The sequence below is a fragment of the Acomys minous genome (assembly GCF_964271855.1).
Source record: "Acomys minous genome assembly, chromosome: 11".
Classification (NCBI taxonomy): Eukaryota; Metazoa; Chordata; class Mammalia; order Rodentia; family Muridae; genus Acomys; species Acomys minous.
In genome coordinates this window covers 9,012,937-9,030,202 of record NC_140492.1, presented here as the reverse complement: position 1 = coordinate 9,030,202, position 17,266 = coordinate 9,012,937, and the positions used below count along the sequence as shown (strand labels likewise).

General features: G+C 41.2%; 1 protein-coding gene and 1 long non-coding RNA gene across 3 annotated transcripts in view; both read right to left on the bottom strand.

Annotated features, from left to right (window-relative positions):
* The window catches only part of LOC311608235, a 379,567-nt gene that overhangs the window by 345,854 nt on the left and 16,447 nt on the right, over positions 1 to 17,266 (bottom strand). The gene's annotated exons all lie outside the window — the stretch shown is intronic.
* Positions 2,206 to 2,929, bottom strand: LOC311608197 (uncharacterized protein). The gene has a single exon (XM_084800554.1). It carries the CDS (start codon positions 2,857 to 2,859, stop codon positions 2,482 to 2,484), a length of 378 nt encoding a protein of 125 aa, XP_084656680.1. The 5' UTR covers positions 2,860 to 2,929; the 3' UTR covers positions 2,206 to 2,481.

Here is a 17,266-nt window from a genome sequence, read left to right as displayed (position 1 = left end):
AGGGTATATCTGGATAAGAGAGGAGATGGTGGGAAAGAACTGGAAGGAGTAGAGGACGGCAAAACTGAAATTGGGAATATATTATGTGAGAAAAGGTTTATTTTCAGTAAAATAACAACAAAAATGCATAAATGAATGAATGAATTCCATCAAATCTAATTCTATCTAACAGACCCCATTGATACGGTGTTTGGCAGCTGGCGTAGTATTTTGCACTTCATTTCATGCTTGCCATGTTTCACATGTTCAGTAGCCACGCCTGACCACTGACTATGGTGTCTTCACCTGGTCTTAAAATGTAAGAAACTTCTTTTTCTCCTTGGCACTTGTGACTAAAACTTTTTTGTCTTTCTTTGCTACTGTCATCTTTTAGTATTGCCTCAAAGCATACAACTTCACTGCACTTCCCTGAGCACTCTTCCTGCTGCATCCTTACTCCTTCCCAGTAAGCCAGCATCCCTGGCCCCCACTGCATCTCTGTATCAGTGTGTCATCACTGTTGACTGCCTTCCTATCTTCTCTATTGTGGTGCAAACACCAGGAGCACACAAGTCACGTGTAACACTTTTTTAAACAATTTACTATTTATTTTTATTTCTGCCTGCATGTCTGTCTGTGTGAGGGTGTCAGATCCCCTGGAACTGGAATTACAGACAGTTGTGAGCTGCCATGTGGTGCTGGGAATTGAACCCAAGTCCTTCAGAAGAACAACTGGTGCTCTTAACCATTGAGCCGTCTCTCCAGACCTGTTTCTATAATACTTTTATTTTATCTAGGATGCAGCCTTGCTGTTTAAATGAATCAAATCACCTGGCTGAATTCAGCAAAGATATTTGTATTTCTATCAAATACAGAATACATAATAATATAATTTTCTCCTAACTTTTTCCTTTCCCAGGTTTTAAATCTCCTGCCTAGCATCCACGTCTAACTTTAATTCCTCAATTATTCTGAGAATAATCCCTCCAATTTAATTCATCTGGAAAACTCTCAGGCTATATCTGTTACCCCTGGGCATTTGCCATGACCTGCTCTGTAAGCAGCATCCTTCCCATCTGATCCCCATTTCAGACACAGTGCCATCTCCAAAGCTCAGTGCAGAAATACCCTGTGGCGTGTGCTCAAACAAATGAAGTTCTGGGATGTGCATAGAAAGCGCTTACATGGGGACATACACCTTGGACTAGTGTCTCGATATAAGTGAGTATATACCATTTAGCTCTTTTTGCTTCTGTGCGAACTCACTCATTATGACAATTTCTAGTTCAATCCATCTGTCCACAAATTTTGGAAATTCCTTGTTTTTAATAGCTGAGTAGTATTGCATAGTGTAAATGTACCACAGTTTCTTTATCCATTCTTCTATTGAGGGACACGTAGGTTGTTTCCAAGTTCTGGCTATTATGAATAAGGCAGCTATGAACATGGTTGAGCATATGTCCCTGTTGTGTGGTAGTGCATCCTCTGGGTATATTCCAAGGAGTGGAATAGCTGGGTCTTGAGGAAACCCTATTCCCATTTTTCTGAGAAAGCACCACTGTACCTACCAGGATAGTGGGTAAGAGGGGAGGACATCCTATTGAGACTTTAGGTGTGAGAAGCCTGGGAGAAAGAGGAAATGGAAGGATCCAGCAGGTCCTGGAAAACTACAGGCGAGTCCGGGCCCTGGGGTCCTCCGCAAACTGTGGCAACAGCCAAGGAAAAAATAGGCAGTAAACCTCGAACCCCTACCCGGACTAGCCGATGGACATTCTCCACTGTTGAGTGGAGAAGGAGATCTAACTTTCACACAAACTCTGGTGCCCCATATTTGAACATGTCCCTTGGACGGAGATGCCTGGTGGCACTCAGAGGAAAGATAATAGGTCACCAAGGAGAGACTTGATACCCTATGAGCATATACAGGGGGAGGAGGTCCCCCTCAGACACAGACATAGGGGAGGGGAGGGGAGTAGGGGGGAAGTGGGAGGAAGGGAGGAATGGGAGGATACATGGGATGGACTAACAACTGAGATGTAATATGAATAAATTAATTTTAAAAAATAAAAATTTTAAAAAAGCGCTTACAAAAGATATAGTTGATACTAAATACACAGGCTCGCAAGTATCAAATCAAGGTGTTCTGTAAAGCTCAGCCAATGAAGTTAACTCAGCTTTCAAGACAAGCCAACACAGAAGAATCTTTAAAAAACAAGTGTACAAAGGTTTGTTAGAAACCAGGACTCATTTTACTGAAAACAAATCATGTCCCCAACTGCAGATGTTACAGCCATGAACACATTCAGGCAACTGAACCAGAGAGCAAGAAACAGAACTAGGGAGGTGATGCTGCAGATTCCAGGATGCCTTCTAAAAGATGCGCAGCTGGAGGTCAAAGGTTATTAAGTCCTTAGACATACAGATCTTAGTCCCTGGTCTTTAAAGAAGCATTATCTTCAGGAGTGTCAGTTCAGAAGCAACTGGTCTTCTCTTAGAGGTGTTCTAACAGCAAGAATAGCATCTTCTGTAGCAAGATGGTTGGTAGCCACAGCAGCCAGACCTGTAGTAGGAGCCATAGCCATAGCCACAGCCACGTCCATAGCCAGAGCCGTATCCACAGCCATAGCCTGAGCCATATCCACAGCCATAGCCTGAGCCATATCCACAGCCATAGCCTGAGCCATATCCACAGCCATAGCCTGAGCCATATCCACAGCCATAGCCTGAGCCGTATCCACAGCCACAGCCTGAGCCATATCCACAGCCATAGCCGGAGCCGTATCCACAGCCATAGCTGGAGCCGTATCCACAGCCATAGCCTGAGCCGTATCCACAACCATAGCCAGAGCCACAGGAGCTGCCGTAGAAGTTAGAACACATGTTGTCAATTGTGGAGAATTTACTTGGGTTGCAAAAGAGTATTTCTCAAGTGTGGATGCCTTTACTATCCCTGGGACCTTTATATACTACCAGTAATTGTCAGAGCATAGCGTTCATTCCCTGACTTAACTAACAAACATTTAAACTATTACATTCCAGTCACTGTTGACAAGCAATAATGGTTTGCTTAAAATGAGTACATTACTTTGTAAACTCTCATTTCATTTAAAGAGCATCATTTCAATTTCCTCTGTTAGAGAGATTCATGCTCCAAAGCATAAAATTAATTTTTACATTTATCACCCAATGTGCAACTTATATAATAAGGTTTGTAGAGAATGTGAAAGTTCTTTCATTTTTCTCCCTCTCTACCTCCCTCTCCACTCTTCTTTCTTTTTTCCTCTTTTCTAAACTTCCAGCTTTTCCTAGCTATCTTCATTTTTGTGAGCTCCTGTGCCCAGCATCTCTACAGAAACCATGTATCTGATAATTCAAGTACAAGAGCCTCTTATTGGACTTTTCTGCCTTACTGATACAATGAGTGTGTTATCTGTATGTGGTCCTAGCATAGCCTTCTTGCCTCCAATTACCAGACAAAAGAAGACCCTGAAAGCCTCTGCATCCTTTCTTTTATCTCTTGATTTCTTGCCAAAATATGTCTTCTTATTTTTTTATTAATTTATTCTTGTTACATCTCAATGGTTATCCCATCCCTTGTATCCTCCCATTCTTCCCTCCCTCCCATTTTCCCCTTATTCCCCTCGCCTATGACTGTTCCTGAGGGGGATTACCTCCCCCTGTTTATGCTCATAGGGTATCAAGTCTCTTCTTGGTAACCTGCTGTCCTTCCTCTGAGTGCCACCAGATCTTATTGAGGCACCTTTAAAAACACAACTACTTTTATCAGGATGGAAAAGCAAAACTTTTAAATCTCACATAGATAAGAAAGCATGTTCTTTCCTGAAAAGGAGATTTTTTTAAAATCAGAGTTTATAGATGAGATGCACATGCATTCATGGAATTTAACAAGCCATTTCCTTCCTCATTCACCTTTAATTCTAAATCTAAAAGCCAATGAGTAATGTGAGGCTGCTGACAGCAAGGATGCCCTTGCAGCTCCTGCCACATCATGAACATGAAAAGAGAAAAACTATAATCCACTCCATCTGCTCACAATAGCCCAGACTACTCATTTCTTTCAGATTCTTAGACTTCTGCACCCAAAAAAGGTGTTTGCTGTGATTCTGAAATATGACATTGCCTCGTAATCCTCGGCAATTGTACCATGTTGACATTTCTAAAGCATAAGACAGAAGAATGACTATCACTTATTTGGATATTTGGGGTTTTTTTTCCTTCTTGCCCCATGCCACAATTAAAGAATATTTTGATTTATACATTAAAATCAGGATCACAAATCTTGACCTGCAGGAAGGGATTTCTAGCTGCTACTTTCTGGATTGGATGATCCTCTTCTTTGCTTTTACATGTAGATAAAAGTCATAAGCCTACCAAGCTCTACTGAAATCCTGTTTTTGTCCAGAGATAAAATATAGTGTTTATGAGGATAAATATTTTTCCTCCCTCCCTAGAACTTCCAGTCAGATCCATGTTTTTCATAAGTAAGCTTCGGAAGAGACCTCAACTGCAAGTGTATACAAATTGAAGGCTTAAATGTGCCCAGTTCTATTGAGGCCATCCTGAAAAGCAGGAGAGTCAACTGAAGTTCAAAACATGGTCACGATTTAGGGTGGTGTATGTTGAGTGTAGCTGCTTGATTGGATGGGTGGGTGGGTGGTTGATTAATTTGTCTCTCACATTTCCCCCAAACACCAGAGAAGTATTACTTCTTATCTGTGTCTTCTCTAATTATTTTTTAATTGTACTTTTACAGGTACAAATGAACCATAAATGTTCTCCAAGTAAATGCTCATATTTTGTGCTTGCACCTCTTCTGTGTGTATCTGTATCTAGGGTTTATAGCCACCCCCTCCATGTGTAAAAGCGTGTTGTCACGTATTACCTTAGTGGTGAATAGTGTGTGGCATTGTTAACTCAGCACTCCACTTACATGATACTGAATGCTTTTCAGAATGTTGTTAATTATGTAATTAAGTAAAGAATTCATAGGGGGAAATGTATCTTCCAATGGACTTCATCTTATATTCCTACCACTAAAGGGCTTCAAAATCCAAGCAATGTTGATCACTTCCCCACTGGCAGGGTGGCCTTGCCAGGGGACAGAGCAAGAGAACACAGGTAGTACAGATGAGATTTGATAGGCTGAGGTCAGATGTTAGGGGAGGAGGGCTCTCCTTTCTGAGGACTAGGGGAAGGAAGGAGGGGGCTAAAATAGGGATATAAAGAATTTGAACTACTGGATAAGCAGGTACCTTATATTGCTAATCCCACTACACGAGAATAGCTCTGAGACTGACTGAGACATGAATGTCTAGGCACAGACAAGGCTTCTTGTTAGTTACAGAATCCCTGTGATTTATTATTAGAAGTCATTCTTCCTATGGCATGAATGAAGATTTGCAATGTCTTTCTTCTGCTCATACAAAGAGCAGAGAACCAGCCTTAATTGTTCTGTGCATGCTGCACACCTCATACCTTTATAATTTTAGGACTGTATAATACTTGTGAGAAATTATATGTTTTTAGAACAAAAGAACCAGACACTGATGCTGCATCAGACCTGACAGGATTCATTCCTCTCAGCATGCTGGATGCTGACATCCTGCATCCTTCAAATTCCAGCACCAAGTGCTTCAGTTGCTGTGCCTCATCAGAACAGGATGGAAGCTTTGAAGAAAGCTTCCGATTCCAACTGGTCCAGCATTTCAGACTGTCCCACACAGCACTCCTATTAAGCCTGGAATTTCTCAACATTTAGAAACTGGACCACAAATGCAATTCCTAGCTTATTTAACCATTTCCCCAATTTTATTTGAGCCCCTACAGAGATATTATTCTCCCAAATCAGCTGGAAGAAACCTGAAGAGAATGATGCCTCATTTCCCCTAAGGGAGGTTGGGTAGGTCTGTGTTTGCTCTCTTGGGCTACAGAAGCTTATTTTAATTAGGAGTTGGTTATAAATTGTTATTGGTCATATCCAGAGAGAAAATGAGGTTGGACTCAGGCATGGCCACTGGTCTTATCTGACCCATCTGCTGTGCTTAGTCTCTAACAGACATCATGAAAATAAAACTTCATTAAAATGTCTTTGTCCTCAGTTTCTTTCCTCTTCTATCAATTTTGAAATTAAAAACTATAAATCCTACTTTACAAATGTCCTAAATTAAGATGATTTGCATTTCAGCACCATAACACCTACTTCCAAAACAAAAAAGCACCAAATCATGACAAAGTTCCCATCCAGTGTGGCTTCCAGTGCCTCCCCTTGAAGAAACTAACCCTGGAAAACAAAAACAATCTGCACTGTATACACCCTTGAGTAATCATATCTGAAAAATGCTTCATACATCATCCATACTTACCCAATTACTCTACTAGTAAAAAAAATGTAAAATTACATCAAGCATGTTTCAGCATTGATGTGCCATTTATAAATACAAACTTAAAGTATAACCGGAAAAACAAAGGGTAAAATTAAATTAAGCAAAAAAAATTTAGACATCATATCCTCACATTCCATTAAGAAAATTTTCTCCTTTCTCAAGTGGAATTTAAGCATTTTTGTATTATTATTTTCATATGCTTTGTGCTTTTGGAAGTTTTTAGGGTAGGAACTGCTGTACTCAATAAATATTATTCCCTCTTGCTCTTTTTTCCTCTCACTGTAGTTTTAAATGCTCATCTGTAATAGATTTTTGGGCATCCATATTTACTTATGTTTAAATTCTAATTTAGTCATATTTTATTTTATTTTTGTTTTTGACACTTTTATTTATTTTGTAATATTCTCTCATACAATACATCCTAGCCATGGCATTCTTTCCTCTACTACTGATGGTACAACCACAACTTCCTCTCTCTCCCCAGATCCACCGCTCCTTCATTTCCTTTCAGAATAAAACATACCTGCCAGGGATATCATGCAAAAATGGCATAACAAGATGCAATAAGACTAGGCACAAACCCTTATATCAAGGCTGAATGAGACAATCCCGTAGGACTAAAAATGTTCCATAGTAGGCAAAAGAGTCAGAGTCACCCCCCCCCTTACTCCCACTGTTAGGAATCCAACAAAAACTCCAGGCTAAACGCCACCATTTAGTCATATTTTAATGCAATGACTTTATAGTTCAATGGCACATACTCTATGTCATATGGGTATACTCAATTTTTAAAAATCTGTGAGGAAGTATCAAACATTCTATAAAATAAATCACCTTTACATGGCCTTCAGGCACTCTGGCTAAGCAATTTTCATAAATTTTCAGTAAAACTACAGTATCAAGCATATGGCATTGGGTATGGCCTCAAGTCGATTGCCTCCTCTTATGGAATTCTTTCTTTATTTTCTAACCATTAAAAAAACATGTCCCGGGGGGGTCTGTTCAAACTACTTCACCAACCAAGAATAATACATACAGTAAACATGGAACCCCTACTCACATCTAGCCAATAGACTGAACATTCTCCACAGTTGTGTGGAGAGTGGGGAAAGACTCTGACATGAACTCTGGTGCCCCATATTTGACTACTTCCCCGTGGTGGGGAGCCCTGGTGGCACTCAGAGAAAAGATAAGCAAGCTACCAAGATGAGACAGATAGCCTATGACCATATAGTGCGGGAGAAGGTCCCCCTCGGTCATAGATCTGGAGAGGGGAATAGGGTGAAAGCGGCAGGGAGGGAGGAACAGGTGGATACAAGTGGGGGGAAAACAATTTAGATGTAATCTGAATAAATTAACTAAATAAAAAAGAAATTTACAAAAAAAAATATAGCTTGAGGTAGTGGTTGAAAAAAGGAACAAGCTAGGAGAAGGAGCACAGAGAGATTTGAGGGTAGAGAGCAGATCTGGGGAGAGTGGGGGTGGGAAGACAGAAGGTCTGTAGAGAAAGAGATTCTGTGGGTTGGGGCATCTCTGTGACAAGCTGGAGACCTAAGTCAGGGTAAGATCCTGGAAGGATATGAGAGGGACTCTAGCAGAGACGCCTAGTAGCAGGGGTCATAGAGCCTGAAAAAAAAAGGACTCCCCCTAACTAGACAAGACTCCTAGTAGAGGGACGGGAAGACTAACCCACCCACAGAAACTTTGACCCAAACTTTACCCTGTCTACAAGATGTGCAGTGATAAAGATAGAACAGAGATTAAGGGAATGTTTAGGTGATGATTTCTGGATTTGTCTTTGTTGGGTGGGTGCTATGTTCTATGGTTTGTTTCCTCTCTGGGTTTTCAGAGAGTGTGATGGCTGTGCATTGCCTATTTTGCTGGCCTGTTGAGCTGGTGTGTCCACAGAGAATGTCTAATGGTGTTGGAGGCTACGTATTTCAGATGAGTTGCAGGAAGAAAGACTGAAGCCAAAGGTTTGTGTGATTCATTAGGAATGGGCTCAGAAAGGAAAGGGAGAGGAGAGCAGGTTTCTAGCTACAGAGCTGTGGATGAACTGGGAGTGACTGGGCCTCAGGGACAGGAGCAGAGGAATGGGTCTACCTTCAGCCCACTAGTTGCCCTGGGGAAGGTAGCACTTTTGTTAGCAGGGGGTACTTGCTAGAGTTGGGGGCTGGGAGACAGCAATGAGAGAGGGGAGAGATATCAGAAGAGAAGTCACAGGCAATGTGTCCAAGGGTGAGGGAAGGCTACAGCTGTTGTTCTGTTGCAGTGCTAAGGTAAGACTACAGTATTGGGTCCAGGGGAACAGAGAGAATGGATAAAGCCTGTGGCGGCTTAGCTGGTCTATTGCTGGTTTTCTAAGACATTATATCTTGTGATATATCTTCCTTTTCACTAGAATGTCCGACCAGTGCTACAGGTATGGGAGACAATAGATTTAAGAGAGAGAAGAGCCCTCCACTCTCTGGGTCCTGTCAGTACAGCATTGATTCTTCTACTGCCCAGATCCCTGCATTCAATACCTTTCAGTCTTCTTGATGGGTGGTTCACAGAATGGCCAGGCCACAGTAGACACAAGGATGCCAGCTGGCCTGGAGCTCTCCTTGTGGTGACCTATCATGTCTCCTATAGGGTCTGGCATCTCCGGCCCCTGTATTGCAATGAACTATCCAATATCTCTCTGAGGCTGAGGCTTATAGGGAGGATGTTTTACATTTAGAAGTTATTATCCCCAAAATAGTATCCAATGTGTCCAAGAAGGATATTCAGCCCTTTTGCCATATCATAAACCTCTGTATGTATTTTGATGACCCCTGGTGTGTGTTTCTCCATAAGCCTGGGTATTCTTAGGATACACTGCCCCCAAGGCTCTCTTCTTTATACTTCTAAATTCTTCCCTTATTATGTCCTATATTCAGAGATTTGATCTCAAGACTGAAGTCAATTTCTTTTTGTTTTTTTAAATTTATATATTCACTTTACATCCCCATTGTAGCCCCCTCTCTCCTCTCATTCTGGTCCCTCCCTCTCACCCTCTTCCTCCTCTTCCCCCTCCTCTTGTCCTCAGAAAAGGGAGGTGCCACTCCCCATCCCACCCAGCACATAAAGTACTATCAGGTCTGAGCTCCTCCTCATCCACTGAGGCCAGGCGAGACAGTCTGGTTAGGGTGAAGTGATCGAAAGCAGGCAACAGAGTCCATGTCAACTTACTAGGGGACCACCATGAAGATCAAACTGGCCATTATTATGTATTTGTAAGGGGCCTTGGTCTAGTCCTTGCATGCCCTTTGGTTGGTGCTTCTGTCTCTGTGAGGCCTCATGGGTCAAGGTTAGTTGACTGTGTTGGTCTTCTTGCAGTGCTCTTGTCCCCTCCAGGTCCTCCTTCCTTCCCTCCCACTCTTCCACTGGACACCCTGAGTGCCAAGCTCCACTTAATGCCTGAGTGTGAGTCTCTGCATGTGAATCAATCAGCTGCTGGGAGTGGCGGTGAGGGTCTCAAAGAAAGATTAAGTTAGCTTCCTGTCTGTAAACATAGCAGATTATCAGGAGTTGACTCTCTCCCATTAGGTGTGTCTCAGGTTGGACCAGTCATTGGTTGGTCACTCCCTCAGTCTCTACTCTGTCTTTTTCTCTGCACATCTCATAGGTAGGGTAAATTTTGGGTCTAAGGTTTTGTAAGTGGATTGGTCCTGCCTGGCTAGAAGGTGGCCTCCACAGTCTTGTGTCCCCTACTGCTAGGAGGATAAGCTAGCCCCCCATATTGTCCCTGTAGCCTACCCTCTCACAGGTCTCCAGCTTGTCTCAGTGATCCCCCCATTTCAGTTTCCCATTTCTCTCTCGCCCTTTAAACTTTACCTCACTCTCCCCATCAAATTCCTTATCACTACTTTCCTGATTCACTGGAACCAATAATCAATTGGTTTTCTTAATTTTCCTAGGCTGAACTCTTCTTCTTCTAAACATGTTTAAAAGATACCACGTGTTTCAGTTTCTTTAAATTCAATTCTTTTTTATATTTTTAATTATTTTATTTTTGTACATATACATTTATATTATTATACATATATACAATAGATTACCTATAGTAAGAAGAACCATGACACAATCAGGAGTTATATAAATGAATTATATAAATGTTACATTCTTAGTGTTTTGGCTATTTGTATTTGACAGCCTTGAAAAAGACAACTTTCCTATCTTGGTCATCTAAATTTCTGAATGTATTGTCCTTGTCTGGTGCCTTAATTTGAGCGGGACCCCTGGGCCCAAATCTACCTATCATAATGTTCTACTTGTAGGTTTCTAGGACCCTCTGGATCCTTCTACTTTGCTATTCTCCCATGCTTCTCTCATCTAGAGTCCCAATAGGATGTCCTCCCCTCTGTCCCAGTTTCCGGGTAAGTGAAGGCTTTCGTGGGACGTGCCCCTTGGGCTAATATGCAGATATAAGTGAGTATGTACCATTTGAGTCTTTCTGCTTCTGGGTTAACTCACTCATTATGATCATTTCTAGCTCAATCCATTTATCCACAAATTTCGGGAATTCCTTGTTTTTAATAGCTGAGTAAAACAGGTGGTAAACTTTAACCCCTACCCAGATCTAGACAATGGTCAGAACATTCTCCACAGTTGAGTGGAGATTGGGATATGACTTTCTTATGTACTCTGGTGCCTCACATTTGACCATGTCCCCTAGAGGGGGAGACCTGGTGGCACTCAGAGGAAGGACAGCAGGTTACCAAGAAGAGACTTGATACCCTATGAGCATATACAGGGGGAGGTAATCCCCCTCAGGAACAGTCATAGGGAAAGGGAATAAGGGGAAAATGGGAGGGAGGGAAGAATGGGCGGATACAAGGGATGGGATAACCAATGAGATGTAACAAGAATAAATTAATTTAAAAACAAAAACAAAAAATAAATTTCTGAATGTAAATCAATCTCCATCACATCTTCTCATTATCAACTTAAAATACCTATCGAGACCTAAAAACATCTTAGCCCCTAAACAATTATGCTTCATTGTAAAACTAAGCTACCTGGTCTTCAACTCCCTTAGAGACTTGAGAAGGAGTAAACTTGATTATCTGAATATTCCAGGAGTGCAGGTTAGTAGCTTTCCAAATGAAAACATGACGGAGATAGTTTTCTACCAGAATAGTCACCCAAAACTCTCTATAGCATTGGAGTATCTTCTTCAGCCTTCTAGCCCAATATGTCTGACAGATGTGGAGGGAGCTGGAAAACATCATCCTGAGTGAGGTAACCCAGAACCAGAAAGATACCCATGGTATATAATCACTAATAATCAGACATTAGCCACATAAGACAAGACAACTACACTGCAAAACAGAGTCAGAAACATCAACAAAGGTTCATGCTTGATGTGGACCTAGACCCACTGGTTGGATGTAGTAGCACAGTCTCCTTGTGGATCCCACGTCTGAAGAGTAGGGACTACTTCAGGCACGCACTCTGGCCACCAAACTTAGATCACTTCCCCTGGCAAGACAGCCATGCCAAGCTACAAAGGAAGAGGTTACAGCTAATACAGATTATAAATTCAATTCTTACTTCTTTACATACGCATTTACAAATATGAATCTCTTCTATTTCAAATGGGAGTGATTGTGGGAAATCCATTAGTTTTGAAAATCGGGAAATTCTTTCAAAGAAAAACAGTATTAAAATGTCCCCTGGAGGGGGAGACCTGGAGGCACTCAGAGGAAGGACAGCAGGTTACCAAGAAGAGACTTGATACCCTATGAGCATATACAGGGGGAGTAGGTCCCCCTCAGAATAGTCATAGGGGAGGAGAGTAAGGGGAAAATGGGAGGGAGGGAAGAATGGGAGGATACAAGGGATGGGATAACCATTGAGATGTAACAAGAATAAATTAATAAAAAATTTTAAAAAGAATAAAATAAAATAAAATAGAATAGAATACAAATAAAAATAAAAATAAATAAATAAATAAATAAATAAATAAAATCACAGCAAAACACATATCAAAATGTACTTACAATAAAACAGAAGAGACATAAAATCTGAAGTCATTAATGGTTTAAGATAAGATCAGTGACATAGAGTCGATAGAGTCAAACATGAACTCTGAAGAGGGGATTTTGTAGAATTATTCCAATGCAGAGCATTTATTTTCATGGTCAAAAGTCACAAAATTGAAAGCAAACAGGAAATAAAAGGTTAAATTTTAGCAGAAGTGAATGAAGTGCAAACCATCTTCCATTACTATCAGAGTGCTTCTATGACACGCAAAATGTTCTTAAAAGGGCTTAAGTTGCACCAGAGTTATCGGTGTCTCTCCCTTAGGACAGACTCCTTGTTACTTCAGCAGTAAATGAAGCATGGTGATTGTTTTTAAAACCAAGAGAGAATAGCATCTCTTATTTAAAAAAAAAAAAAACTGAATGGTAACCATGACAACTGTAGTCAGAATCACAACCGTGGCCATTGCCAGTAGCTTGACCCAGATGCAGACACAGAGTCCTAGCCAGCTACATCCGCAGCCTTTAGAGAAACCTCCAGATAAGCAGCAAACCACAGTTCTGGGAGGTGCACATATCAGGAGTTGCCAAGCAGGTCTGAGTGCTACCTGTAATCTCAGACTTGCAACATGCAATCAGGGATGGGTGGGATGCATCCAAGCTGCAATTTGCTTCAAGTAAGCTCATTTTACTAGGCACTCAAATTCTGTTAGGAAGTCTTTTTTTTTATTAGTAGCCTCCCAGTATTTATCTCTAGTTAATAATGGACCTGAAACAGAATTGCCTTGTATTTCATCACCCTTCCACTACCAAAAAAAAAAAAGAGTGACTCACAGTCCTACATAAATCAAAATACATGTTTGTCCTCCAAAAAAAAAAAACTGAGCAGCTTTGAAACTGTATGTGTGTGCACATGTATAAATATGTTTGTTTAAATCCTTTTTGAGTAAGACAGGCATTACTCTAGTTTTACAGAAACTTATGTTGATTAAAATAAGTGTCTGGGCCAGAAACACATACCAGTATAATAACAGAGGTATAACTTAATCAGGAAACTCAAAATCTTATCTTAATAAGAGGCAAACCCCACTCTCCACTCAACTGTGGAGAATTTCCTGCCCATTGGCTACATCTGGATAGGGGTTTGAAGTTTTCTGCATGTATTGTCCTTGGCGGGTGCCATACTTTGAGCAGGACCCCTGGGCCCTGATCCACCCATCATAATGTTCTTCTTATAGGTTTCTAGGACCCTCTGGATCCTTCTACTTTGCCACTGGTGCCCCATATTTGACCATGTCCCCTGGATGGGGAGACCTGGTGGCACTCAGAGGAAGGATAGCAGGCTACCAGGAAGAGACTTGATACCCTATGAGCATATACAGGGGGAGGAAATCTCCCTCAGGAACAGTCATAGGGGAGGGGAGTAAGGGGAAAATGGGAGGGAGGGAGGAATGGGAGGATACAAGGGATGGGATAACCATTGAGATGTAATATGAATAAATTAATAAAATAAAAAATTTTTAAAAAGAGGCAAAACTCCAGGCTTCACCCAGAAGCTGGTGGAAACATATGCACAGATCCACAGACAAACAATAGGAAGAACTTGGAAGATGTCTGGAAGAGTGGGAGGAAGGATTGAGGAAGTCAGAGGGGTCAAGGACACCAGGAGAAGATCTACTAACTACTAACTACTAAACTAACCTAGGCCCATGGGGGCTCACAGAGACTGAACCACCAACCAAAGAGCATGCATGGACTGGACATAGGTCCCCTACACATGCACTTCTCAGTTTTCATGTAGATCCCCTGACAATTGGAGCAGGGCTGTCCCTTGACTCTATTTTCTGCCTTTGGATCTCCTTCCCCAAGTTGGACTGCCTTGTCTGGTCTCAGCTTAGTCCTTTTGTGACTTGATGTATCAGGATGGGTTGGTACCCTTCTCTGAGGAGAAGGGGGAGGGTACTGTCGGGACAGGGATCATGGTAGAACCAAGAGCAGAGAACGGAGCTGTAAAGTCATTAAATAAATTAATTAATAAAAATTAATAATCAAAAATATGCAAAAATCCAGGAATGTACATTTACTAAAACCATTGAAATGTCAATATTGGCATCTCATAGAAGATAGTTAAGTATGATTTGCTTTTTATATTAACACATCATTTATACTCATAGGCAATTACTCAACCACCGCTCAAAACAGAAACTTCTTTTACCACGGACAGACACCATCACAGAAAGTGACAAGTGTTCAAAATGCAGAGGTATATAACTGACCATGAAGTGCCCAATCTCAGCTGTCTCATCTACAATACCACCTATACCTGAGGCTCAGGGAACATGGCAGAAGAGGAATAGAGAAGACTGTAAGGGCTGGAGGACCTGGATGTCTTCTGTGATCTGGTAAACTCTATATATGATGGAGAACTGCAACATGAAAATCTCAACAGTATGGCTGACTGAACAAGACCTGAGTAATGGCCCCACCAGGTGACACACCAGTGTGGATGGGAGAAATTTCACACGGCCCCAACACTAGGTTGAAGAGTTACAGTCAATTCATATAGCTGAGAGGAAGAATCAGCATTACGTATGAATAAACACCCTGAGGGATTACCCAATCCCAAGTGATCAGTCAAAAACAAATACACATGATGTAGCACTAAATGGACTCAACAGACTATATTTATATTTGCATATGTGTGTGTGTGTGTGTGTGTGTGTGTGTGTGTGAGAGAGAGAGAGAGAGAGAGAGAGAGAGAGAGAGAGAGAGAGAGAACTAATGAAAAAGAAGTCATGAATTTGGAAGAAAGTGTGTGTGGAGACACAAAAAAAGTTGTGGGAGTTGGGGAGTTGGTAGGAATGATGTAAATATAGTAATCATATATAAAATTCTCAAAAATTAAATTAAAACATCACATCATTTCCCACATTTTATTTGGCATTCCCACATTTATAGAAGGAAAATGTAACTGGGAAGTTCTAACTTACCCACTCCCCCATTCAGACCACTCTAGATTTTGTCTCTGGAGGTCAGAGGAACTTATATTACTCTTCCTGGAAGAACTGAGTAAAGACAAGAGTCAGAGAAATGAAGATGATTTTCCACAACCCTTATAATTCTGTGTGACTTCTCTGTGCTTCACATTCCTCATCTTAAGATAACATAATCTGGGATGTACCTATCTCTCTGGAGTGTGTGGAAGATTAGAGTTACTATGAATCACTGGTTGATGAAGCACCATTTCAGAAGGTTCATTCCTAATATAAAGTCGAATGTCTGATCTTACTACCCCTCACACTTACAAGAGTGTGAATTCCTTGGAGTTTAAACTTTACTGTAGATCATTAAATTCACAGTACTGTGTAAATTTCAAAATATACTCTATTGATGCATGACTGCTAACACTTCAGAATCTAGACAGTTTGAAAGGTGAATTTTTGTCTATCTGCAAAGCATACAGACAAACACACCTGCACTCACACATGCAAGCACACACACACACACACACACACACACACACACACACACACCCTAACCTCTGCTTTAGATCACTAATCTACTCAGCACTATATAGATATCCTCTTCAATATAACCAGGTTTTTATAACCTTCCTAATACTCTTTGGTCTCTTCCTTTATTATCTATTATCCTATGATCCGATCTTCTGTCTTTTGCATCTCTACCCAGCACTGTCTCTTTTCTGAAACCTCCATATTCCGAAGATATCCTTTGTTTATATAAATCTAGCAATAATACAGAAGTTGAAGAGCCAGCCAGAGGTGTATCTCTCCAGGAAGCTAGAATTGAAAGGACAATGTGTGCATAGCCTGATGGTTCCTCCGTGCTCTAATTCCTTCAGAGTCAGGGCAGCCACAGTTGCCTGTGTTTTCCCAAACAGAATTAAATTAAGAGGAAGCTCTTAAGTTGGCAAGTCTGACCCACTGAGTCTTCCATTTATTTATTCTGATTATGGTCTCTTGAATGAGACAGAGCAAATAAAATATGGCTAGTAGTGTTCAAATACAGGACACCAGAGACAACATTTCCTGAGCCAATTCCTGCTTTTAAATACTATAAAGCACCATTTTCACAGTGTTTCTAGTAAAAGCAACCAAGCATCTCCCCTCTCCTAATGCTAATGTTCTGATCATTTAAAGCTCATTTCCTTCCCTACATTCCTCATCTATTCTGTGTTGTTCTTTATCTATCTTTATCTTTATGGGCCTAACTGTGGTTTCATTTCCAAGAACCATCACTGTGGCTAGTTCAGAAGTTCTGTATATCATCTCTAGCCTGAACATCATTTTTAATACTGTTCTTTCATGAATGTTAAATCATAGGACAGACAACCAGAGGGGTATTCCTCCAGGAATGTCCTTTTCTTTATAATAGTTACCAACATCAACAATTATCATGCTTAGTGCATGGTGCATTTCAAAATCTAGAAAGGAGGATGTGATGGTTTGAATAGGTTTTTCCCCCATAGACTCATGTGTTTGAATGCTTGGCCCATGGGGAGTAGCACTATTAGGAGACGTGGCCTTGATGGAGAAAGTGTGTCACTGTGGAGGCGGGCTTTTGAGGTCTCCTATGACCAAGCTCTGCCCAGTGTGGAATCCAGTCTCCTTCTGCTGCCTTCAGATTAAGATGTAGAACTCTTGGCTCCTTCTCCAGCGCCACGTCTGCCTGGATGATGACGTGCTTCTCGCCATGATGAGAATAGACTAAACTCTGGAACTCTGCGCCAGCCCCAGTTTCCTTTTAAAAGAATTGCCTTGGTCAATGGTGTCTCTTCACAGCACTAAAAAACAAACTAAAACACCGGATTTATACAACTTTTGCCATAAATAATCTTTGAGGTGGCAGATACAT

Bases quoted from the DNA above. Each gene is read 5' to 3' on its own strand.
- LOC311608197 (XM_084800554.1), bottom strand. From the start codon at position 2,859: ATGTGTTCTAACTTCTACGGCAGCTCCTGTGGCTCTGGCTATGGTTGT.